Genomic DNA, 25,976 nt, shown 5'->3' with positions numbered 1-25,976 from the left:
TTCACCTGTTCCCGTACTTGAAGGAGCACCTAGGAGACCGTCGCTTCGCTTCAGACGAGGAGATAATAACTTCGTGACAACGTGGCTAAACACGGAAGGACAAGACTTTTACCAGGAGAGAATCTTCAAACTCAGTCCACGATGCGACAAGTGCCTCCACCAATATGAAGACTATGTCGAAAAATAATCTTATGTATGTACTATATGTTAGCTGTATTGTTTATATGAGATAATATATACATGTTTCACTACAGGTTTTGTAACCTTACTTTCTGATCACCCCTCGTATGAGCGTGTACTGCAAAATATAATATTGTATAATAGTTTCTTCTTAAGGATAAGTCATGTCTCTAAAAGTTCCTTAATTCGCTTAATGACTCGATTAAAAGTAAAAGTAACCTAATAAGAAATGCAATATTATTATCAAATATTAAAAATGTAGAATTAACGAACAACGACAGTTTCATAAATTTCTTGGGTGCAATAATTGTCTGTTGTCTAACCCTTCGGACGCTAGTTTCTAATTGAAGTTTGCTTATTGATTTTGATTTTGACACGATTTTCTGAAGGGATCAATAGAATTTTTTTTTTCAAAGTGCTGAAAGTATTTTCTGTGCTAAATAATATGAGCTAATAATGATTTGTGTCTTTAATAAAGAGGTTACGAAACGTTAGTGATAAAAGAAGCATGCTCATGTCCTTATTTAAAAATGTACATAATAGGGAAGGTTCATTCCCATAATAATACACATATTTTGACAGGACACAAAAGTTTGTATTATGGAGGTGTCCGTTGAGGGACGTTTTACTGTATTTTCTAACACGATATTTCTGTAAGCACACTGTTTATAAATTTCTCTGGGTTCACCAGATTGAGAAAATATAAAAGTTTACGTATCTAGTATCAATCAAACTGTGTAATAGTAAAAGCTGAGGATTCCTTTAATACATATACAGTGTTAATAGGAAATACGCGGTACAACGTGAAAGTAAATAATTACGAAATAAAATATGTATAGTAAAGTACTTTGAAAACTATGTTATTTTTAATTCTAACAATCAATTCTAAAACAGTAGACAGCAAAAGTAAAACAGTATTTGACATGGTGGTAGCAGCCTGTCTGAATTATTCTTATAAAAGTATTAAGTAAATATTAATTATTGAGGAACATGCGATTAGTTATACAAATAAGATATTACTACCTTGAACTCGCAAGCTGTCATGTAATCAATGTAAGCAGAACTTCGAATACTTACCAACAACCAAATTAATAATAATAGCAGCAGCAAAAGCACTACCAGGTTTGTTTCGAATGAAGCTAATAACGTATGATAACGTAATTCCACTCAATCCGTATCCAGCCAGGATTACCAATAATGATACTGCAAAAGAAATTCATATGACATATAGATACGATTCATTATACCGCAACTTTCGTTTTTTAATCCTCGAAAACTCTACTGTTCACATGAAAATGGATTAATATGCTGCACATGTTAGGACGTATAAATGTACCTATGTATATCAGTTATTAGTTAAAATACAGAATTAAAATGGTGCGGAGAACCTACGCCACCTTTATTTTTAGCCCATTAGTTTATATAGAAAATTAGTTTGACATAAATTTGAATATTAAGGTTGTGATCCAGCTCACTTTTCAAAATAAATTTGCACTGTACGGTATATACATTAACAGGGTGTCGACTAAAATTCCAAAATGAAATTTCGTGACTTTTTCGTGATCTTTTCTTTACCAAACCATAAAATTTAGTAAGATTTTCAAGAACAAATTTGGGTGCGAATTGGGCCGAATTTTCATGCATGCGATAGAAACGTGCTTTGCCTGCGATTTGGTACCGTCTAAAGCCGACCACAGGCATTTTTGGTGGCGAATTTTGACGTTTTATAAAACCAAATTTTCCAATCTATACTTATACTTGTACAGACGAAAAAATAGTGACCTAAAAGCTAAATTTCGTGATTTTTTCTTGACTTTCATGACCGTTTTCTGATTTCGTGACCGATAGACACCCTGATTAAGTTAAATTTAATTGTTACATATTAAACTTATACGTGACAAAATTTAATTTTCACGAAGTAAGAACACTTTAAATAGGCTTGAAGAAGAAATCAGCAAAATCAAACCTAGAACAATTGTACCTGGAACCTGGTGGTGGTGGTGGTAGTGGTAGTAGTAGTAGTAGGAGGAGGAGGAGGAGGAGGGAGGGATGCCACACAGTGTGACCGAGAAAACCTATAGAAGTCAGAGGGAGCCACCTCATAATGTATTACTTCTTTCTGCATCGGGCACGTGTCCAGGATTTGAATTTAAGATTATGCATTACGGGATAATGACCATATGTACGAAGTGAATCATGACTTAAAAAATTGGGAACCATGTAATACTAGATTCCATCTTTAATCAGAATAGCAAAATGAAAATTTTGAATGCAAAGATCCTTTTGTAAAAAGAAAAAGTTCTTACCTAATTCTTCGACATGATTAAACATTCCACTAAGGTCAACCAGAGGTACAAGGAACAGCAAAAAAAATACGCATAACAAATAGATTGCAATATCCCATACGAAGCAAGATGCCCAATACATCAATGGCCTCACTCCCGTCATTAGCTGTAGTTGTTTCGCATGACTGCTCCTTTCAATAACGGGGAGCACAATGAAGCTGCTAGCAAACACTAACAACCCTACTGGAGGCAGGAAACTCCACAGAACCATTACAGCACCTTCCAATCTTGAGTAATGCATCGAATAATCGAACTGAAACAAAAATTATTATATCATCGATGGCAATATAAGAAAAATTAAATTTACAGAAAAACTTACGTTACAATTGATGATCTGAGCCGAATTTTACATTATAAGATAAGGAATGCCAATTTTGCTTTACTCACACATGACAACATCAAGTATAGGTAGATAATTGACTGGATATATTTCGAGTCCCTTTAATGAAAAATGTTTCGTTCTTGCATATTAAGTGCCAAACGTAACTCTTAAGAGTACCGGAAGGTCACGGTGCTTTGCTTCTTTCCTGTCTTCTCGTGACTGTATATTTTACGTTGGATTATGCACTCCACTTAGAAATAACTTTCTTTCTTTTTTTTTTTTTTTTTTTTTTTTTTAATCTTTTGAGCATATGTTAATGCCAGTTAAATATTTTAAAAGTATATTAATTAAAACTGTCTTAACTCTATTTAAATATTAATAGAAGAAATACATATTAGTTTATTTTAATAACTGAAGGTTATCAATAATGCGTCATTCCATATCAATTCAACACAGTAACTTAACCTCACCATCTCAGATTTTAATGAAATTAGGTACATAGATACCCTCTAGATAGATTAAGAAAAATACCAAATTTCAACTTTATATATAACCGGTATTGAAGACAGGGCTTTGTAAAGTTGTAATGTACCATTATAATTATGTAATGTGGTCTCCGCTCGGAGGGGCCCACTAATTTTATCACCTACTGTACCATGCCAATTTTTCCGAAATAGGTTTCGATATATATATGATATTCAATTGATTTTGATTATACTTGGAATTAATGTGGAAACTCGGGATAATTTAGTAGTAACTATATTTTGGGGAATAATAGTTTTATTCGTACGTTATTTCATGATAATATTTAGCATATGGGTATTTCAAATAGGGAAACATTGAAATCATCATCTTAATGCTATACAAATCTAGGCCCGCTATTGGGCAGAAATTTTTTAGAAAAATCTACCAATCTAAATTTTGGCAGAATATTTTGGACCCCCCTCGTCCTTCTTGAGATGCCCATATCTTCTCTGAAATCCGGTTTGATAAAGATTTTACCATTTTCTATTCGTTTTGTTCTCTCCGCGAGAGGTATTAAGGTATTAAGGCGCGAGAACCTCCATTCCAAGACGCAGCGTAAATCAAGGACAACACTGTAACTTCAGTTCTTCTAAATTTGGGAAATTTTCGCAGATAAACGAAATAAATCGAGGTAATGCTAGTTCTAAACAATAGTTAAATCATCTGGACGTAGTAGGGAGCCATAAACTGTTATTTTCATCAGTGAAAACACGCAGAAATTGTAAAATATAGTATTCAGTTCATAAGACGCCATGTTTGCAGCATATAAATAGTGATGGACAGGATTCATCATAGTGTGTGGACCATTTCAGAATAGTGTTGGAAAATCTTCAAGTTTTTTTGTGTCAGTGATCTCAACATTTAAGTCTCCTTTTCTCCCCTCCCAAAAATTCAATTTAGGGTTCAATACACCTGTCCAAGTGTAGCTTCAGTTTGCATATGTAGTAAGTGTGATTTTTTTTTTTTTTTTTTGCTAATCACTAACATGGCGGTAGGTTTTCTTGTAGTTAGAGTAATGTCTAATATGTCAGTGTAAACAAAAACTAAGGGGTTCTCATCTACTCCTAAATTGAACATCGTCTTAGTAAACATGGGTTGAGAAAATCCTTAGGGATTCTTTTCCTTACAGGAAGAGGGTCGGTCCCCTTTCCATTGATAGCTGCACAGTTCCTTATTTTGGCAGTCACTTAAAGAACCATGAGTTAATCGGTAGCAGGGTCTCTTGGGGCCCTGATTCATTTTAGCCACTTCCTTTTCCAACCTACAGAGCTGATTATTAATATGGTAAAATTTGGATACTATTTGTTTTGTATAATGTAACTGCGTAGTAGTGTTGATAAACATATATAATAACATGTATTAATCTTTGTTTTAGTTTATGTGGAATTTAGTGTGTGTGTAATGTAGTATTATGACAGTGTATGAATGAGAGCGTGACATGTTTAAGTAGGGACAGTGTATCATTTATTATATGATTTTTCATACTTTGTTCGTTGTAAAAGGTATTAAAATCCAGTTGAAATCCATAAAAATATTATATAGTAACTTAGAGTACAAGGGCACATTCGATCGTGCATAGGCTATTTAGATGCTACTACTGCCATTTCCGTCGCTCTCGCGAACTAGTGGTTTGTTGCTCCGAACCATAACGATTTGGTCAGCTCGAAAATGAGGACTATCTACACGAACAGTTAGGTAAATTGTCTCCAAATTGAGCTTTCCTCAAAATTACAACGCTCTGTATGGACCAGTAATTAAAATATTAATAAAGAATAAACTTTACGTTGGTCATTAAGCAGAAGCTAGGATATATGATATTTTTTCCGTTCTTAGATTACGAAGCAAAAATTTTTTCTTCTTTGTTTGATGATTCGTGCTGTAGATTAAACCTCATTGTTGCCATCAGAATAGAAACGCATTTAATTAATTTTATCGTTGGTAATATTGTTGCTCTTTGAACCTATATGCATTTCTAAACTGTGAAGTGGTATATAGTTTGGATTTGATAGAAGAAGGTCTGGGTTCGTGAGATGTTTTGTGTATTGGTCCGCGCGAGATTAATCTTGTAGTGACATATATATGTCGTAATTATATGATATGACTGCTTTGAACATTCTCTAGTTTATTTAAAGTATACGGTGTCCACTAGTGAATATATGTTATACAGTGTGAGGAAGATAAATAATATATATATAAAGATATGAAACTGAATCTGAATGAATAATAGGACATCCCTAAATGTATATGGTTAATGTATTTATTTACCGCTAGGTAAAGTGATGAGTATTTACGTATAATGAAAGATATTTTGAGCACTGACTTCTACACTATAAGCTCTCACGAGGATGTAGGTGTGTTTTAGTGACCGGACTATGTTAGCACTTCGCAGTTTGGCAATCAGGAGCAATAGTAGCTATTCGTTGAGAATCAAGTCTAGCGGGGTGAATAACATCATATAATAAACCATTCGAAATATTTTATAATCAATCACAGAAGTACAACAGCTGCTTAAAAACGTGGTGCCGTTGAATTATATGCATTTCTTTTGAGGTTAACCTGCAACGTTATTTTTTTTTTCAAGTCACCTATTCCAACTAAGTTACCCTTGTTTGTAGAGGTGACAAAATGGAAAGAGTCAAACAATTTCGTAATTTAATTACAGTAAACTCCGGTACTTTCGTACCCGGGTGTCGACCCTCTCTCTCCTCAGCAGGTATTTTTCATTTTCTCTTAGTCTTAAAGTAGATAGCTATGGAAATTAATCGACACCTCAAGGCGTGGCGTTCTTGCGAAAAAGGGAGCCACTGGTGAGATATGGCAAACTTCCAGTTAGGGTTTTTCTATCCTATTAACTTCACTCTAGTTTCCCATACTGTCCTCTGAATTCTTAGTTTCTGAGGGGTCGGATATTTTTTTAGTGTTCTAGAAATTTTAAAATTCAGGGCAATGACAATCTTGCCCTTTCCCCCTCTTTTCCTTTCCCTTGTTGGTCTGGGCCGAATTACGGTTAATAAATAATAATTTCACAAGCAATAACTTGTGAAATTCTTATTTACAAGACACAGACTTGCTTCTTGGCAACAAGGCTTCTCCTTTGGGCCACGCATTTAAATGAGCCACCTTTTCGGCATATATAAGTATACTTGGCTATGGATTGTTCTATGACGAAATTCGACCACTTATCTTTGTAGTCGTAGTGTTCTAGCTTATTCCTTTGGCGCCGCTTCTCTCTCTCTCTCCCTTCAGCTATGTCTCTATTTTCTTCTTCAAGATTATTTTTTTTAATTTCCACCTTCCCCCCCCCCCCCCCCAAGTATTGAACATTACAAATATTGATCATTCAGTATATAGCTTTTGAACCTAATTTAATAATTGAGACGTCGTGGGACATATTTCGTGGAGATATTCATCGACGTGAAGTATCGAGGGTCTTTTTTTTTTTTTTACCGTATTTGACCCACCGCGGGGTGAATGATGGTTCGGTACACCATAATGTTATTCTCATTCTTTCGTCATTGTCCGTTTGAAGTTCTATGTTAAGCTACTAGGTACTTCTTCTTTCCTGCTATAAGGTTTAATAAATGTTAACATTGTAGAAGTTTGGGCCCATTATTGAAATTAACACTCCAGGTTTATAATTATGTGAACGTGCCTGCCTTATACATCAAGGGTCTACTGTTTAAACGAAATATATTAAAACACGAATGTTATGTTTATGCGCGGAAAAATCCATCGATTATAAGGGATGTCGGAGATTCTCCTTTGTTGAAAGTGTTGCAACCTATTAATGAATTATTTGTCGGGGTTTTTCTTATGTACAGATAATTATTGTCGGGGTATAATGTACAGATAATTATTGAAAATATATGTATATGACCAAATGTGAATGTATGTGAAACGTGAATATGATATCGAAGTAAACTGTATAATTGAATTGAGAAAATGAATATGTATAAAGGGTTTAGTACTTACCCCGAACGATTATTGGTTGCTATAGTCCGACGAATGTGAAAGATTGATTTCAGAAATGTCGCCGCATACAAAAATAATTTTGTTTATGTTTTGTAGATTCGCTGAATGCTATATGTGATTTTTTTAACCTCATTTTTAAAAATATAAATTGCATGTAATGTGGGATGAGGGCAGGTCGTATTTTGTAACTCTGAAGTGCCATCAAGTCCGTTTTTAAGTTCACCAACGTAACATCCTTGAACCAATCTTTCGTCTAAAATCCGTTCCTCTTATCCGAACCTTTACAACCTAATCAGTGTGTTTTACCCTAACCTCTGTGCGTCGATATACATAATCTCCGAACGAAAAAGGGGACGAATAATGTTAATAAAATTTTGAATCCCCCACGAATGAGAAATTGACAGTTTAAGCTTAGTAGCGTGTGAGTCTACTGAAGGATATAATGATTTAGTGTTGATTTACAAAATAACTAGTGACTGACTGACCGAGGATATAAAATAGCCTCAATAATTGGAGAGAGAAAACTTTGTTTCTTACAACCTAAATAGGGAAAAAGTGTCCCAAATGCTCTTGCGAAGGAAATCGGTATTGTTTGTAATGATCAACATAAATATATATACAGATGGTGATCAGAAAAATGGAAACACCTGAACGAAATTGCAACTTACCAGATTAATATGGTGTCGGGCCACCTTTCGCCTTCGGAACAGCCTTGATGCGACGTGGGATGGAGGCATAGAAGTCGTGAATGGTAACAAGTGGAATTTTACACCATTCCTTGTGCAGGGCATCGGCCAGTTCTGTGAGAGAGGATGGAGGTGGAAATGACCACGCTGCAAAAACGCCAGCTGTGTGAACGGGTGCATTATCATCCTGGAAGATGGCGTCATTGTCCGGGAACAACATCCGGACCATAGGATGCAAGTGGTCTCCTAAAATTGCGACATAATCGTTGGCAGTGATTCGTCCGCTCAGTGTGACCACAGGACCCAATGAAAACCATGATATGGCGGCCCACATCATCACCGAACCGCCGCCATGTTTCACAGTTGGGCGGAGACACTGCAGATCATAAGCTTCTTTGGGCGTTCTCCACACATAAACACGGCCCGTGGTTGGGAATAGGGTGAAGAGTGGCTCATCCGACCACATGGGCGGCGATTAGGGGGGGCAGTTGCCCCCGCACTTTTTTTAAGTAATCAATTAATGTATATAGTTTCATTTGGAAATGTAACGATTTTGTATGTGTTACTGATTAATAGGAAAAAATGCTGCCATATAATATTTGCTGTTGCGTGAATACGTATTGGTTGTCTTCCCGTGGAGTAAAGAAAGCTACAGTAATTGCGTTTTAATCGCTACAGAAAATAACTCCAAAAAATAACCTATTGGAGCACAATTTCAGCATACTTTCATTTCTTCTTACAAGGGCTCGATATGTTAGTGAGCCGCTTTGAAGCTAATCGAAAGAACATTATGCAAAAAAGTAGGGCCTATTTCACAAGTTATTCTTTAATTGCACAAAAATTGACAGTTCCTAAAATGTCTTTTCTTCTTTCTAAAGTACGGAATATCGATTAAAAAGAGCGTGATAAGAAACAACTTCTACCTTTTCCATTGTTTTGTAGTGTAATATACGAGTGAAGTGTTGTGTTTAAGGATGTACGAGTGTATATACAATAAAATTTAGTAAATTGAACATAATTCTAGGTTTTAAGTTTATTTTGTATAACTGAAGTGTGGATTGATTCTAAGTAATTGTTGTGTTTTGATGTGTTCCAAGAAAGTGAAAACTGCACCTAATGGCAACGAACATATTTCAAGAAGTTGCAAAAGCAAATATGTTTCTTTAAATGTCGTAGCATATGCTTGTAGTATTTACTGCCTTTCATTTTTTAAGAGTAATAACATACATTTAATAGCATGTGTGGAATTAAATATTAAGTTTTTCATTAATCCTCAGTTTCAATATAACTTTTGCAAAACAAGCATCATTATTCATTACTATGATTAATATTATCCTTTCTATTTATTTGTTTTGCAAATTTATTAAATAATCTGATCACACAATTTTCCAGACAGAATTTTAAGATGGGTGAGCAAGGAATCAAATCTCTTCTTACATTTTCGTTGTTTAAGAGTACAAAGGGCTAGTATCTACTTGCGTTGTTCTTCTCAATTTACTTAATAAACTATTATATACGATATACGGTATTTTAACTGAAAATATAGTATCCTATTAGTTATACAACCTTTCGTCAAACAAAATGTTAGAAAGAACCAGGAAAACTAACATTTATATACAAATATTCAGATCATGTCTTGCCCCCTCACTTTTAACGTCCAACCGCCGCCACTGTCCGACCATATCACACGTTTCCAGTCCTCAACGGTCCAAATTGCATGGTCGCGGCACCATTTGCGGCGTGCGAAAGCGTTATGGTCCCTGATGAGCGGTTTGGCCCGTGCAACACGATCCCGTAAGTTCATGCCATGTAATTCGCGGCGGACTGTGATTGTCGAAACAGGGTGGGGGAGGTGCTGATTGAGTTCCTCTGTCACTTGCTCCGCAGTGGCACGACGGTTCTGCGTGACAATGCGCTTTAATACCCGGCGTGACCTGTCACTCATGATTTTCTTCCGCCCACTGTTCCGCTTCCCCGATGTGGTTTTCCCGTGTGTTGTGTAGGCCGTCACCACCTTCGACACTGTCCCACGCGACACACCTAACACAGTAGCCACTGCCGTCACACTCACTCCACATAACCACTCACCAACAATTTGCCCTCTTTGAAAATCTGAGGTGTCTCCCATTTTACACTACCTCCGTCTGCTGCAGCCACTGGACACTGCTGTTCCACTGCGCCTGACGTAGTATGGAGACCGATCTAACACACCACCACCAGCGGTCCGGCGCTGCGGGCGCCACGATACCACTGCCAACCCATACATCTGACGTGTTGCCAACTACAGGTGTTTCCATTTTTCTAATCACCATCTGTACATATGCATATAAAAATATGATAGCGAAATGAGTTGAGTTGAGTTGAATTTTAGTTTAGCGTCCCTTTCAGCAGCGAGGCTATGTGAGACGTGGACCTACTGATTAACGTGGAATCCGAACCACATGAGCTCCCGCCGGGAATCGAACCCGGGTCTCCCGCGCCAAAGGGATAGCGAAATGAATGGACACAGTAAAAGTGTCTAACGGTCTGTGTGATATTGACACTCATCGCTTGTTACGAGATAGGACTCGTAAATTAAATAGAAAGGAAAAAAAGAAATAAAGAGAATGAACGAATGAAACGTAAATTTTATATATGAGAAAGGACTCATCTAATTCTTTACATACTTTTTTTTTAATATTACAAAATATAAGAATATATTCGTTTACGTAAATAAGGTTTGTGTAACATAAATGTTTTCCTACTAATATCTTTGTTAATATATGTGGATATAAATATGTATATTATATCGGGTGTTGCAAAATAAGTGTTGAACTCACATTTACTGAGTATGAGTGCATTTCTGAGCATTTTTCGTTACGTGTTTCCACACATGTGAATCACCCTGCTTCATCTGTTGTTGTCTACCGACACTCCAGATGTCTTTCTAGAGCATTTGAGAACAAATTCGTTACACTTAATACTCAGAACGTCACTGTTGGCCAGCATCCGTACCTGGCGATTATGCAACCACACACAAAGGCCTTGATAGTGTCCGCCATTTTGTATTTGTTCCAGATATCAACTTATACAAACGAATTATTGTTACTGGTAAAAACCTTATCAATTTATATCCATTTAGACCAATTTTCCTTTGGCAGATTATCTGGGACTCCCATGTTCCTTTGGGGAATCCCTTGCGCGTGCACGGTAGGATTGTGAAACACGCAAAATTCAATACAACAGGTATGACTTCTTCAGTGAATTTTTTACCCGCCCTCTTTACGTTGGATAGTTTCCGAATTATTGGAGTCCGAAAGTCATTTTCCCACGCTTTCGGCACCTTGTAGATCCGAAACTATGTCCGATAGCCGAAAGTTCAAGAGAAGTGTTTTTCTTGTCTCAGTGGCAGGAGTCACCTCCGAAGAGTTGTAACACTTATTTTGCAACACCCGATATATATATATATATACACACTTTCGTAGTCATTCAGACATTGCTGTTCAATCTAGCATATATATTGCCGATTTTTTTTCTAAATGTAATAAATTGTATAGAACAATGTAGTTAGATCGTTTCTTTTAGAATATTTTTTTGTTTGTTTATACGCTGTCCCGTGTGTATGTGTGTGTGACTGAGTAATAATTTTTAGCTGTAAGTCGTAACATTAACGTTGGTTTACTGTAATGGTTTTCATAACGCATGACTAAGGTCATAAAGGATAGTCTAAAACAAATTTTAATCGGATCTGGGAGAAAAGCCGAAATTACAGGATACGCCTGAATAAACGACGATCTTTCAGAAATACCAAAATTCTCATTGGTGACAAAAGTATGCATTACTCGAAATATTTTTTTTGCTTTCCTGGCTGATTCAAATATGTGATCGATCCCTTAATCTTGGAGTTCTGAGACTGGATACTAGGTAACCTTCGCTCTAAAATAACGGACAAACAATAGAACTAAACTTTCTCGTTACCTGGGCTGGGTCGGGGCAAGTCCCACTGGCGTAGTTGCCTGGATCCAGGTCGGGGCTGTATGAGTAAACATGTGTCTCTTCCGGATCCCTACAATATCAATCCTTGAGCAATAACATTCTGAATACAGACTACCTTTCAGAAATGATTCAAGGTTCTTCACCATATTTCCACAATTATCCAGTAATTCGTTTTCCTCAGATTTCCTATCTTCTTCTTCCTTTCCTTCTCTTTCCCTCTTCCTATCTTCTTCTTTCTTTCTCACTCTTTCTTTCTTTATTTCTACTAAAACCTGAAAAGAAGGGTTCTGACTGGGAGTTGTCGCTCGCTACTCGCACGGTCATTAAAATAGTTTTGATATTTCTTCGAAACTCCGATATGAATTAGTCAACCCAACAACAAGCATTTGAAGTTAGAATTATAAAATCCATTTATTCATATTTAATTAGATTATATTCCATTTAAAATGTTTCCGATAGTTTTGAATTCAGAAAGAGGGTCAGCGACACCCCTACTTCCCCCAATCACAACGTTTACTTTTCTCTTTTCAAAGTTTGAAAAAAAAAAAATGCCCAAAATAGCATGTTCAATATGTTTTGTAATTGGAATTCAGCTCTCCTAATTGAGGTAGCGAGCTGCCTGAGGTGTCATTTTACAGCATTTTTCACGCCATTTCCTGTGGTATACAACATCATAGAGGCTACTACATTTTTTTTTTCAAATCAAAATCAAAATTTTATTTCAAAATTTTTCAAGAAGTACATACTTTAAAATTTTGAAATTCCACGAATACATAGTGTTGTAAATCAGCTGGCAAAATATGAATTTGGGATGATAATGAGTTCTTTGTTAAAGAATTTCAATACTAATACTTGATTTTTCAAGAATAATCTGTACGCAGGGTATAACACAAGAATGCTAAGTTTTACACTTCTGTGAAAATAAAAATGAACACTCACCTGAAGATAGAGCATAGATGATTCCAAGTAAAACTTTTCAATAAACAGTAGGATATGTTCATCATTTGAAGTTTGAAAAAAACACATTTGTTCGGCATACATCACTTTCAAGGAGAATATAACTTCTTCCAGTGGGAGTTGTAGGATTCACTGTTGTCAGAACATCCACTACAGATATCCACTGAACCCCAGTGTTCTTTGGATATAAGAATGATGAAGATTGCCCAGGTGGATCAAGAAAAGTCATTTTTACTTCATCTAGTTCTTCATTTTTCTGTAAAACATACCCAAGCCACCAATTTCCTTCATAGAGAGCGGTGACCTAGCCTGGTATGTCTTCTAATTGAAGTTTATGTCGAGATTTTGACACTTTCCTTTCCCAACCCTGCAAACCATCTGAAAAGTGTTTCGCCAATAATGTTGATGTAGTTTTGGGAATGAATGCATAATATTGCTGTGTTCCTTTGATAGTCAATGCTTGATCGAAGCGACTTTCCAGGAACATTTCAGATTCAGTATATTTCTCTTCGGTTGAGTAGGCAAAGTTTACTTTGGTAATGTTTTCTACTGCCCACTCAAAAAGTTGTCTTGGGATCAGAATTTGATTGTCATTAGGGCCTTTGCAAACTAGCACGAGCTGCCAGTCTCTTTACTGAGTCACGTACTTCATCGTAAGGTCCTTTCCCATGTGCTACAGTCGAAAAGTGCCACTCTCACTTTAAAATCTGCCTCACGAAGCAGAAGTTCAAAAAGTTTTTCTTATTTTTGTACTGCGTGGCAGACCCGTCGGATAAATAAAAGAATCTTGTTTGGAAGTTCTTGAAATTTGGATGTCAGAAATGATATGAGTCCTTTTCTGAAAGGTGTAAACAGTAACTGTATTGTGCTCTAGGCAATTAGAAACAGCTACATAATCAACTTGTTCAACTTTGTTTTTCTATTTGAAATATAAAACAAAATGATGGATTGTGACCTGTTGGCTTGTCCAGTGGTAGCTTTGTGCTTCATCTTATAGCATTATGCTATAATTTTCAGAAAAATCACAGATAACAGCAAATTCTGACTCGTTGAGATTTTCTTTTGTGTAGTTAAGGAAGGGGAAGGCTTGGCAATGAACGCATGCCTACCCTCTAAAGCTGCTTCAGTCAGTTTGGTTTGTTTAGGCTTAACGGTTTTATGTAACAGCAAGACTATGAAGGATTGGACATATTACTTGAAGTAGCATCTGAACCACTAGTCGCTTTCCAGCTGGGAGAAATTTTGTGAGTTCATTGGGACTCTTTTAACTACAAGGCGAAAATTAGATTCAACTAACACAGATGATTCGATATATGCCAAACGTCACTATGAAATTCACACGATTTGTGGCATTTATTTTACACCATTTTTTTAAAATAATAATAATAATAAAAAAATCTGGTTTAAAGCAGCCAACCCTGCTGTTGTACCAGTGCTATATGTATACTTTTTAAAAAACCACGTTTATTTACAGTAACATTTTTAATTGTGAAACTTGTATTAATATTATTTTAAAGTTCAAAAATATCAGCACTTTAACTTACCTTTAAGTTAGTTTATAAAGTATGAGGTAATAAGTATTACCAGCATATTATAAGTCGGTATGATATGTTTTAGAACCATTACTATACTCTTCATGTTAGTGTTCATATTTATTCCGAGTTTAAAAAAATGCATCCTTGTATTTTTCAGCTAGATATAGGATATTAATGAAAACTCTAGTTTTAATTCATATTTTGAAAATGAAATGAAATCTTTGAGTTTTACGTCCCACGGTTATGCCGGTTAGGCTAAAGGAGACGGTGATGATGAGTAATGAATGGAATGGTGGAATGAAGAAGGTGGGAGGAAACGGGAGAACCCCGAGAAAACCCACGCACACGGTGTTTGTCCACCACAAAGTTCACTTGGCGGGGGCTGGGATTGAACCCGGGACCCCAAGCACCAGAGGTGAACGCTCTACCACTGAGCCACCGCGGCCCCAATTCATATTTTGCCAGGCGCTTTATAACAATACTATCTATTCATGGAATTGATTTCAAAATTTTAAAATATTTACTTTTGAAATATTTATATTTTGATTTTGAAAACAAATTCTTTATTAGTCTCTATGTTGTATACCACAGAAAAGGGCATAGAAAATGCTGTAAAATAACACCTGAACCAGCTCGCTAGTTCAATTAAGAGAGCTGAATTTCCAATATCAAAATGCATTGAACATGCTATTTTGGGCATTTTCTCCCTACTTTACACAGACCTATCTTCACTACCAGTTGATATATAAAATTGAAATTTGGTATTTTTCTTAGTCTATATGAATAGTACCCAGTGTTGGGAAATAACGTAACGCAAGTAACGCGTTACTTGTAACGCATTACTTTTTAAGTAACGTTTTCTAGTAACGCGTTACAATTTTTCCAAAGTAACTGTAACGGTAACGCGTTACAAATTTTTAAGTAACGTACCTAGTTTGCATTACTTTTTTCGCGTTACATTTCGGATGAGTAACTACAATATATGTATATTATTTTTCGGAAACAAACGTTTCTTTCCTGTACGTGAATTTCTCGGAATGGGGCAATGGAGCATGAACGATGTCACTGACCGACAGTCAGTCACCGGCACTCAAAGAATCAGATAAGATCATAGTACCACTTGCTGTTTTTGGAAGATGAGGATAGGCTTAGGGAAATCACATGTACTGATTGCAAGCACCTGGAAAGTTTTGTCATAGATTTTGACAGCTCCAATCCATTCACTGAGTGAACTACGAGCGCAATTGTACCGATAGTCTATTTTACTTTGATTGGTGTTGTTTTTATAAAGATGGAAAACGAAAATATTTTACCGTTCGAACATTTGAAAGATACTTCTTCTTAAAAGCTGAAGATGATGATGGACAGAATTTAAAAGTAAAGTGGTACGCCGGCGGGAAGTTTTGTTAACAACTAGGGTACCATAATTAACGATATAGAGTAAGGGGTTAATGTAAATAAACTCTGTTCTGATGAGCAGGCCTACTTTATTACTAGAAAATAGTTTGTTGATGGTTTGTAATATTGGAGTTTTTTCAGATCAGTTTGCGGATCCTAGAGTCCCGTGGATTATAGAGTTTGGAATAACTAGCTTTAAAAAGCATGTATCGATTGTAGAATTACTGGCAAGTTTTGATTCACCTTTAGTTAATGTGTTCTCATTTTATTAGTTGTAGTGTCATGTTTCTCAATATTCTGTATTTTCAATATTACATAACAACATTGTTATTATTATATAATTAGTTTAGCAAAAGAATAATAAGCAATCATTTTTTCTAACGCATATTGATGGGCAAGAGTCAAGCTAAAACTCGACTCAGATTCAAGTCGAGTTTTGAGTTGAGTCGAAGGTAATATTGTCGAGTCTAGTTCTGAGCCGACTCACCGTTTTTGGCGTTAGTTTCGAGTCGAGTTGAGTTTGATAAATGGTTCACTCGTTTTAACTCGTTTTGAAATCATGTCCTGATTACACTGGAAATCGAAAGCCATGAGAAATGTGAGCTAAACAGTAATATGGAATACTTTTAGTGTTGCTCACGAGAGCGGACACTGCTCGCATCTCTTCTCGTCTCAATATCGAGACCGACTCGGCTCAACTGAGCCGATAGCTCGAGCCGACTCGGTTGGGTGAGCTGTTGACTCGGCTCACTTCTCGGTTCGGGTCGATAGTGAATGAGCTGTGAGCCGAGCTGCTCAAGTCGTTGACAATTCTAAACCTGGGGCGAGCAGTTTTGAAGATATTTGGCCAGTGCCCTATAACTTTTAACAATGTTTGACTCGAGGCCGAATACTCAACCTAGACCCTCAACCCAAATTCAGAAGCTCGTGAACAATGTCCTTGACTCCTAGACTTCACGACTACTGAGGTTGGCAATCAACTAGCTTTTTAGTATTCAAATGCAAACCGCCTACCTTTCATGTTTAAACACAGTGTTGTTATAATTAATAATAATAATAATAATAATAGTATAATTAATAACCTATATTGTCCATGCAAGATACTTGAAGAGGGTACTCGAAACTTCACACCAGATTTGGCTCGATTCCACTTGAAACTCGACCCGAATTCGAGTCGAGCTGAAGGAAATTTCTCGAGCCGAGTTCTCGAGTCGAGCTCAAAGATGTCTGTTTCTAGTCGAATCGAGTTTCAAAAAAACTCGCCCATCCTAGAGTGACCAGATTCTAACAAACGAAAAGTAGGACACAGGTAGAATAGTATATGGTAGTTTACTGCGTCGGTAATACGCATATCCTTATTTCATTTAATGTTAACCTTAAGTTAATCATTTTTTTTAAAAAAAGAAGAAGCACTGAACTAAAGTATTCCAGGAATTCAACACAACTGCAAATGATTTGATGAATGACAAAATGGTTTATTTTTATGAACATACAGTGAAACTTCGTGTTGGGCTAAAAAAAAAAAAATGATTTTCGAAGAGTGGGATTATTTTATGAAATGAGAGAAATTTTAGACCGGCACAAGGAAACTCCTACAGGTACTTAACATGATCATCACTAACATAAGTTGAAAAATAAACTTTTCCTACCTTACCGATATCTCAACAAGCCCTTCTCAGTAAAAGCAATGAATGTATTGTAAAAAAAAAAAAAAAAAAAAAAAAAAAAAAAAAAAAAAAAAAAAAAGGTTTGTTGATTATTCTCCATCCCTAGTCTTTTGAGGAGTGTTAAAAAACACAGCGGTTCATCATTCAGGAGAAGAGTGCCTTTGATTCAAAATGTGAATAAAGAATGAAACTTTAAGATATTGCTAATAAATTAACTTCAGACATTTCGCAGAACATTTAAAAGAAAGATATTTCTCGACTTTCTAGGCGTCTTCGCAACACGCAGGACAGTAGAGACCTGCACGGACCGAATTTTTCGGCCCGGGCCCAATCCAGCTCGAACGTGCCTAGGCCCGGCCCAGTCCGGGCCCGAAAAATTTTGGAGATTTTCGGCCCGAGCCCGATAAAGTTTAAAAGTTTCATTTTGTAACATTTTTCACGGGCACACTTCTTCAACGTTTCCCTTTATTCTAATTATCGTTTAACGAAAGTCAATAATTATTAAAGAATTGCAATTAATCGGCCCCAGCCCGACCTGAAGAGAAATCAGTGTCGGCCCGCCCAAGCCCGGCCCGGCCCAAAAAAATAACAAAGTCGGCCGGCCCATGCAGGTCTCTACAGGACAGCTCTTTGAAAAACAGTACTGTACTGCGAAAATCAGAATCACCGTAGCCCATTCCTATGTGTAACGCAGTATGCCACTTTAGTCAATGTTACATTATATGAAAATATTCATATAGCTGTCAAGTAAAAATTTGTCCTTGCATTTACATAAAGCAATTCAGAACGTATAATAATAATAATAATAATAATAATAATAATAATAATAATAATAATAATAATAATAATAATAATAATAATAATAATAATAATAAAATAGCGGTAGTAATAGTAGTATGGAAAATTGAAGTAATAAGATTTTTTCACATATTCACAGTTTCCGACCTAAAAGTAACGCGTTAGTAACGCGTTACATTATAAGAGAAAGTAAAGTAACTTGTAACGCGTTACATTTTTACAAGTAACTTACCCAACACTGATAGTACCCTTGTGCAAAATTTCATGACAACCTGAGATGGTAAGGTAAATTTTATTTTCAAATTGTGTTGATTTGACCTGGAACGGCTCAATACTTTATAAAGTAGATAGAATAATGATGTCATAAAATGCTAATTTTGAGACAGAACGTGAAAGACATTTGCTTATATAATTTCCAAACCCCGACTAAATTCTCAACTATATAGTATGCCATAAGAAATTCACCTGAATTCTACTTTCAGGAGCACAAAGGCAGACCTCGAGGATTACAGCTTGAGAAATGCTGCGATTAAGAGTATTGGTTACAGCTATTGAAATAGGAATCAATGAAGCACGGACATATTGATTAACTATTAGACGTATTCATAGATATGTGTATGTTTTCGCATATAGCAACAAGCTGAGCTTTACATGTTGAATTTCCAATTAAATAAATCGTCAACAATTTGACGAAGGGTCGTATCTCAAAATCTCACTTATTCAGACATAAAGAAAGTAATATAATTCTACAGAGGAGGAAAACGTTAAATAAGCAATAATTGCGCATAATTATTATCTGGAATAGGTGACAAGTTATTACATATCCAACTGCTTTCCTGTCTACGTAATTATTATTTGTTTCTTTGTGTCTGAAAAAGTGAGATTTCGAGATACGACTCTTTGTCAAATTGTTTACGACTTTTATTATTTATGGTCCGTTCATTTTTTTTTTTTTTTTTTAATGGAAATCATTATTACACACGCAGATATGTATGGTGGCAAAAGCTGTAACAATCAACTTCAGATTTTGCTATATACAATTTTCTTGTACATCTTTAGACCCCTGGCAAACCGAAATGGACCAAACTGAATTAGGCTAGACACGAGATCATATACTAACACCACAATGCTAGTACAATTTAACAAGTTTTGTATCTTTCATGATAATTTTTCAAGCTGGCAGTTGTGGCTAAAATTTCTTTCTGTTCGCGTGCTTCAGCAAAAGCGCATTATTTTCTAGAAGGGAATCTTTAAGTTTTACGTCCCACGATATGCCGGCTAGGCTAAAGGAAACGGTTATGATTGATGATGAGAAAAGAATGAAATGGTAGAATGAAGAAAGTAGGAGGAAACGGGAGAACCCCCAGAAAACCCACGCACACGGTGTTTGTCCACTACATTCACTTGGCGCGAGCTGGTGTAACATAATTTCAAATCTTCAATGTACATTAAAAACTTCTAAAATTAAAGACAAAGGAAACAAACAGGATGAGGTTTCGTTAACGAACTTTCAAGAAAATGAAAGTGAAAATGTCCAAATACAATAACAAAATAAGGAACTGCATACAGGAGAAAAGCCAAAAAGCAGGATATATAAACCATAGAAATGGTAAACAAAGGGGTTAAAATTGGGCAGTCCTTTGACAGTCGCTCCATCAGTCAGGACATCTTAGAGTCAACCATCAGAACCTCATCAGGATGGACCTCAGCCTGTACCGCTATAACCTTCTGTAAGTACTTATTAATTATGCTGAGAAACAACGCATAAGAAGTTCGTGCGTGGAGGTCTTCCTCCATGACAGACATTTTTTTTTTAAATCTGTAATTTCTATATTATTGTCATGACCTTCTTTATGTACTACATATTATTGTCATAACCTTTTCTTTATGTAACTACCTTCATTAAACTATCAAATGCATCAAAAATAGTATTATCCTACTACCGAGTATAACAATAAGCAATCTCCCACAATTACTTATTCCAATAGTAAACAAAAACCATTATTTTAAGTTACGAAACATGGCTCCCAAATATTAGGCGAATTGCACAAAAATGAACTTCTTGTGTTTTGTTTTCTTTGCGTAATTTATAGCTACATTTGGTTAACAATATTAGCACTCTGCAGATTTCAGTTATTTAATTCCTATTATCATAGTGTGTATAGTGTTCACGAGCTTTCTCTTAAGTTTTTGTTTTGTTTGTTTGTATAATGCCACGGGCTAGAAATACCGCAATAGCAAATCAACCTATACCTGTTTCTCCTGCTCCTACAACATTAGAAATTTTCTCAGGCCTTCCAGGAGAATCTGCTGAAAAATTCATAGTCTTTTGAGCGTTTGGGTGTATTATCAAATAGGTCAGATCAGAAAAAGGTGCAGATATTTCCTCTTTGTTTGTCAAACACACGGCTGTACTGGTTTAAGTCAAAAGATGCACACTTAACCTTAAATTAGACAAATCTCAAGAAAGCCTTTTTAGAGCAGTTTTCGAGTTCAGATCCTCAGCTCACAGTGATAGACAAATATAGGTCAAGGGTTCAATTACCGGACGAGTCTCTTTTGTCATACATATATGCGAAGCAATATTTAAGTAAGCAACTTCCTCGCGAGTTTACCTTTACGGAGCTACTTTCTGATATTGTTAGTGGGTTGTTACCAAAGTATATTGTGGATTTCGCTCAGCGTTCCATTGCATCATTTGATGCCTTAGTGGCGCAGGCAGTAACTTTACAAAGGGCTGAACTCTTGGCCCAAAAGCGGTTACAATCCCCTGTGTTAGAAACACCTGTTAAATCTCCTGTTAGCTCAGTAGCATCTTCGGAAGACGCCTTACAGACAATAATTTCAAAATTAGATTCACTCACGCTTTTACACAACACAATCCAAAATGCTGAGAGTAGAACTCCCACAGTGGCGTTTGCCACCAGTGAACCCTCCCCTTTTTCAAGGTCTAGAAGCAAGTCACGCAACCGTGAGAGGTCTTCCACGCCGCATAGATCCCCTTCGGTATCCAGTAATCGGCACAGATCACCTTCGGCGAATCGTCAGTGCAATCATACATGTTCTACATGTGGATACCAGGATCGAATCCAAACCACGATGCAAACAGTAACCAGTGCTTCTACAATCCAAAACCAATCACCAAGTTCACAATCGCCTCACAAGCAACCTACGCATCGTGGTTCACGCGGTAGAAATCGTAACAAACGTGGTTCACAGCAACAGTTTCATTTACCTTCCCCAACTTATCCTTATGCAATGAACCCAGTATTCTTACCTCAGTACCCTCCATTTTATCCCTTTACTCCTTTTCCCTCCCTTTCCTCCTATGGGAATCAGATTCCACCCCATAACTCACAAATTTTTGAGCAAAAAAAATGAGTAAAATCGGGGGCCCTAGCCCCCTCACTCCCTTCAGTAGCGGCACAGACAGACTCACAACCTTCAGTACCGGCACCTTCACCTTCAGTCCCCTTCGTACCGGCACCTATGCCCTTAGTTCCTTCAGTACCGCCACCTACACCTTCAGTTCTGGAACCTTTCCCGTCAGTTTCAATACCTACCATACCAGTCCCTTCCCACCTCCCTAGAGTTCCTACTCCTATAAAATATCTTTCGAGTAACGTTTCTTCACCTTCCTACAATTCCTTAGCGGTGACATCACTTCCCTCAGCAGTTCCCCCACCTCTACCTCCGAGTACCTGTTCTACAGGGATCCATCTCCCTGATAATACCCCTCCTCATTCTTCTTCATCCCCCATCCCAGGTTCCTCTACTTCTCAAACTTCTCCCTCCTCCCAGAAGTTGTCTGCTAAACAGACGACAGTACAGGTTCCATTAAGATTTCATAGACATTTACCAATTATAAATGGACATTTACTGGGATATCTGATATTGAGCTAGAACTAACGAAAGCTGTAACATTAAGGGTATTGTTAGGTAACCACTCCTTTACTCTTTTGTTTCGAGTATCCCCAATAACATCCATTCCTTTGCTTCTTTCGAGTCAGTTTTTACAAGATCATAGGGCTCATATAGACTATGACAAACAAATTCTCACACTTCACAGGTTTGGCATTTGTCCCTCTCACCCCCGAAATAATACGCAAACTGCTACTCTATCTCCAACTCTTGTACATGCTTTCATGGTTATTTTTTATTGTTATCTAGACAGGGTTCGGCGTAAGCAAAGAAAGAAATCAAGTACACTCACAGAATAGGAATAATAACTCATAGACAGAAAATATACAGTAGACGCTGAGATTTATGGACGATATGGCACTGTTGGCAGATAGTATGAAAAACTTAGAAGCACATTCATAAGAAATGTAATAAGCGCTTAAATCATGTTTAACATGAAGACAAAAATTATGAGATGAGAAAGAAAAAAGAAATAAAATGTGAATCAAAATACCGTATTTACGCGAATCTAAGACGCATCCCCAATTTTTGAAGGAAAAATTGGGACAAAAATTCCTCGAATGTAAGACGCACCCTTGGCGAAAATGAAAAAACATCTTCACTGCAGGGTCAATCCATACGAAGTGGTCCAGAGGTGGTTGCTCGACCATCTCCAAAAATTATAAAACTTTAACGAACCTTGTGTATGCGAAGGTCAATAACACTATTCACGTTGTCGTATGTACAAGTGTTCTTGAATGGGAGCCATCTTTGTTATCGATGGTGCCAATTTTTGCATTTGCAAGCGTTTACGAAAACTACAGTTGCTCAGGACGTATGAATCAGACGAACACCAAACAAAAACGAATGTTTAGAGGAGAGACTGAAGTAAACAGAAAATATATACTCTTACTTCTAAATAAATATGCAGAGTTGCAAAACTACATATGAAATCACTAGAAAAAGTACAGAAAATTACACTTTTAAAGGGGCTGTATTTTGGAATGGCATAAAGTGAGGGCTTCATGAATTTTGTGCTGAATACTACTGCATGTAGAGTCTGCATAAATATGCACAGCTATGATACTACTGGCATCGTACATTTATGGGGGGTCCGAAAGTTGAAGTTTGTGATTTTGATGCCATTATTTGGGGCGTAATATCTCAGGAGGGCAAAGTGCTAAAAATTGGTGCTTAGGCCTCAAAGTAATTCTGTATGTGAATAAACAATTGAAATGAAGAAAAAAAAAATCATGACTGATATTACATGGAGAAAAAAATAAGGACATGGTAAAAACGCGGAGAAAGTGCGCGCGTGACGACGGTCGTAGCCTGAAAAAATTTTAATGTTTTGATATGCTTCATGTTAAATATCAAAAACTACGCATGGTTCAGCAATTGGGCTCGCTTTTGTTTGTGTTTGTGTTTGTGTTTGTGGCGTTTGTTCCGTCTTTCTATCTCCATTATCACTGCCACGTCTACAGAGTAGACAATTTATCTTGACCACCCGCTATAACCGACAAATCAAAAGAGAGAGAAACGTGAAACTTTGCAAGAAGCAACTCAGGGTGTCTACTAAATGTTCATATTCAAATTCCAGGTTTTATTAAGGTTTTCAAGGTTTATTTTTCCTTTTTTTTTCCAGGTCTATTCATTAGAGTGACATTTATTGTAACACGTATAAGTTAATGCAATTTTATATAGTTCTTAACAAAAACTGGTTATAATTAGAGAATGCATATGGCAAGTGAGTTTCTTTAAGTGACAAGATGAAAAGAAAAAACTGAAATGTAGGTTCTCAAAACATTTTACACAAGAAAATGTTTAATTAAAATATCCCCTACCAGAAGACCGGTTAAGAAAAATGTGTAGTAGCTTTAAATATCCTAATGTAGGAATACTATACAGGGGTGAACCTTAATTAAACCGACAAACTTCGGGAAATGATTTTTGGCACCCAAACAAGAGTAAAAAATCCTCTTTAACTCTTCTCCAGGACGCATAGTTTCCGAGCTAAAAGGTGCTGAAAGTGTGGAAAAATGAACTTCCGACGCCTATATTTCCAAAATTATCCAAAGTAGAGAGTGCTGCTTCAAATCTCACAAAGGAAATCATATGTTCAGAACAGATAAGACTTCCTTAAAGAGATATTAAGCTGCACTCTCTACGCTGGATAGGTTTGGAAATATAGGACTCGGAAGTTCATTTTTCCACACGTTCGGTGCCTTGTAGCTCCAAAACTATGTACCGTGGAGAAAAGTTAGAGGAATTTTCTTCTTGTTTCGGGCTCGAGAATCACCTCCCGAAATTTATCGGTTTAGTTAAGGTTCATCCTGTATAATAGTAAATTTCCGTCAAAAACATTACTTCGAATAAACTAATATTATAGTAGTAGCACGTGAGTGTTGATAAACAATGACAAAAATGGCGGGAAAATAGCTTACTCACCGCTAAGTTGTGGGATAAAATACCACAAGAGTATTTTACTACAAGCACTCCTCTTTAAAGTACTCTTGTGGTATTTTATGCTAAGTACTGGTAGGATTTAGCGGTGAGTAAGCTATTTTCCCGCCATTTTTGTCAAACTAGTATTAGTTTAGAAGTAAACAGAAAATAATCATATATAATACAAATTCTTAACGCAAAGTAGTCCATATTGTTAAACGTTACTGCACATTCTTCTTAAATGGGGACTGGCCAACAGTTATATTTTATTTAAAAATGTATTGTAACATGAAAGTTTAAAAAACTGAAAATGTTATGGAACCACGCACATTATATGAACAAATATAGAAAACAACTTTCGCAGTGAACAGTTTTTGACATTTAACTTCTAGAGTTCAACATCCCTTTTAACTTTTTCGCCTGTTCTTCCGACGCATCTACTTCTGTTTCAGCGTCAGTTAGTATTCTTTTCCTCTTTAATTCCAACTCTTTTTATTTTCTTCTTAATATCTTACTTTTCTCGAGCTGCTCTGTCTTCTTTTTCACCGCGGTCTTTCAGATATTCATTTCTTCTGCTTGATGCATTCCTCACATACTGGATCATACACTTTGTGATATTCATATTACGTATGTCACCAGCAATACGCACAGCAACCAACACATTTCTCTGGACAATCAAGCACTCCTCTTGGAGATTTTCAACAATACACTCTTTGTTAATGGAGAAACTCCTTTCCACTGCTGCGTTGCTATGGAAAAATACACATATCTTATGCATGAATGTTTTAAACGTATTGGAGACACCTTCTTTACTTAACAGATCATGGAGAAAAACGTCTAAAAACGTCTAATCTGTCATTTTTGTAACTGAAATTTGATAGTTTTCGTGCTGTGTTTTGGTCTGAACAAAATTTTAAATATTCCAAATTCACCATATCAGCATTTACAGGTGATATTTGCTCCTTCTCGGCAAATGTCTCCAGGGCGAGTGTGATACATGATTCACGAAGGGTTTCGTTGGTCATAGTTTCTGGAGACAAGCAATTTGCGGCTCTTGTTACACTGTATTTTAAAGGACATTTTAGCATAAGTTTTTCACACAGTTCTTGTAAGAATCTTCTGCATTCTTTCTTAAAGTTCAATAGATATTAATACCCTTCACTCCTTTAAGCGATGTAACCGCAGAAAATCCAACATCAACTAGATTAAGTGGTTTTAAGATGTCCTTATCAAAAACATCTATTGAGGTCAGTATTTTTTTTTTTTTTTTT

At 36.4% G+C, this 25,976-nt stretch overlaps 1 protein-coding gene across 2 annotated transcripts in view; it reads right to left on the bottom strand.

Annotated features, from left to right (window-relative positions):
• LOC145673466 (phospholipid-transporting ATPase ABCA3-like) overlaps nt 1-25,976 on the bottom strand; it is a 312,570-nt gene that overhangs the window by 49,181 nt on the left and 237,413 nt on the right. For both annotated transcript variants that reach the window (XM_081743188.1, XM_081743189.1), the window contains exons 18-19: nt 2,487-2,778; nt 1,258-1,383 (exon numbers count right to left, since the gene is read on the bottom strand). In XM_081743188.1, coding sequence (XP_081599314.1) covers nt 1,258-1,383; nt 2,487-2,778 — 418 coding nt within the window. The remainder of the gene's footprint in view (nt 1-1,257; nt 1,384-2,486; nt 2,779-25,976) is intronic.

The sequence above is a fragment of the Thermobia domestica genome, chromosome 16, assembly GCF_964235325.1.
Source record: "Thermobia domestica chromosome 16, izTheDome1.hap1.1, whole genome shotgun sequence".
Classification (NCBI taxonomy): Eukaryota; Metazoa; Arthropoda; class Insecta; order Zygentoma; family Lepismatidae; genus Thermobia; species Thermobia domestica.
This window is presented reverse-complemented; position numbering and strand designations above follow the sequence as displayed.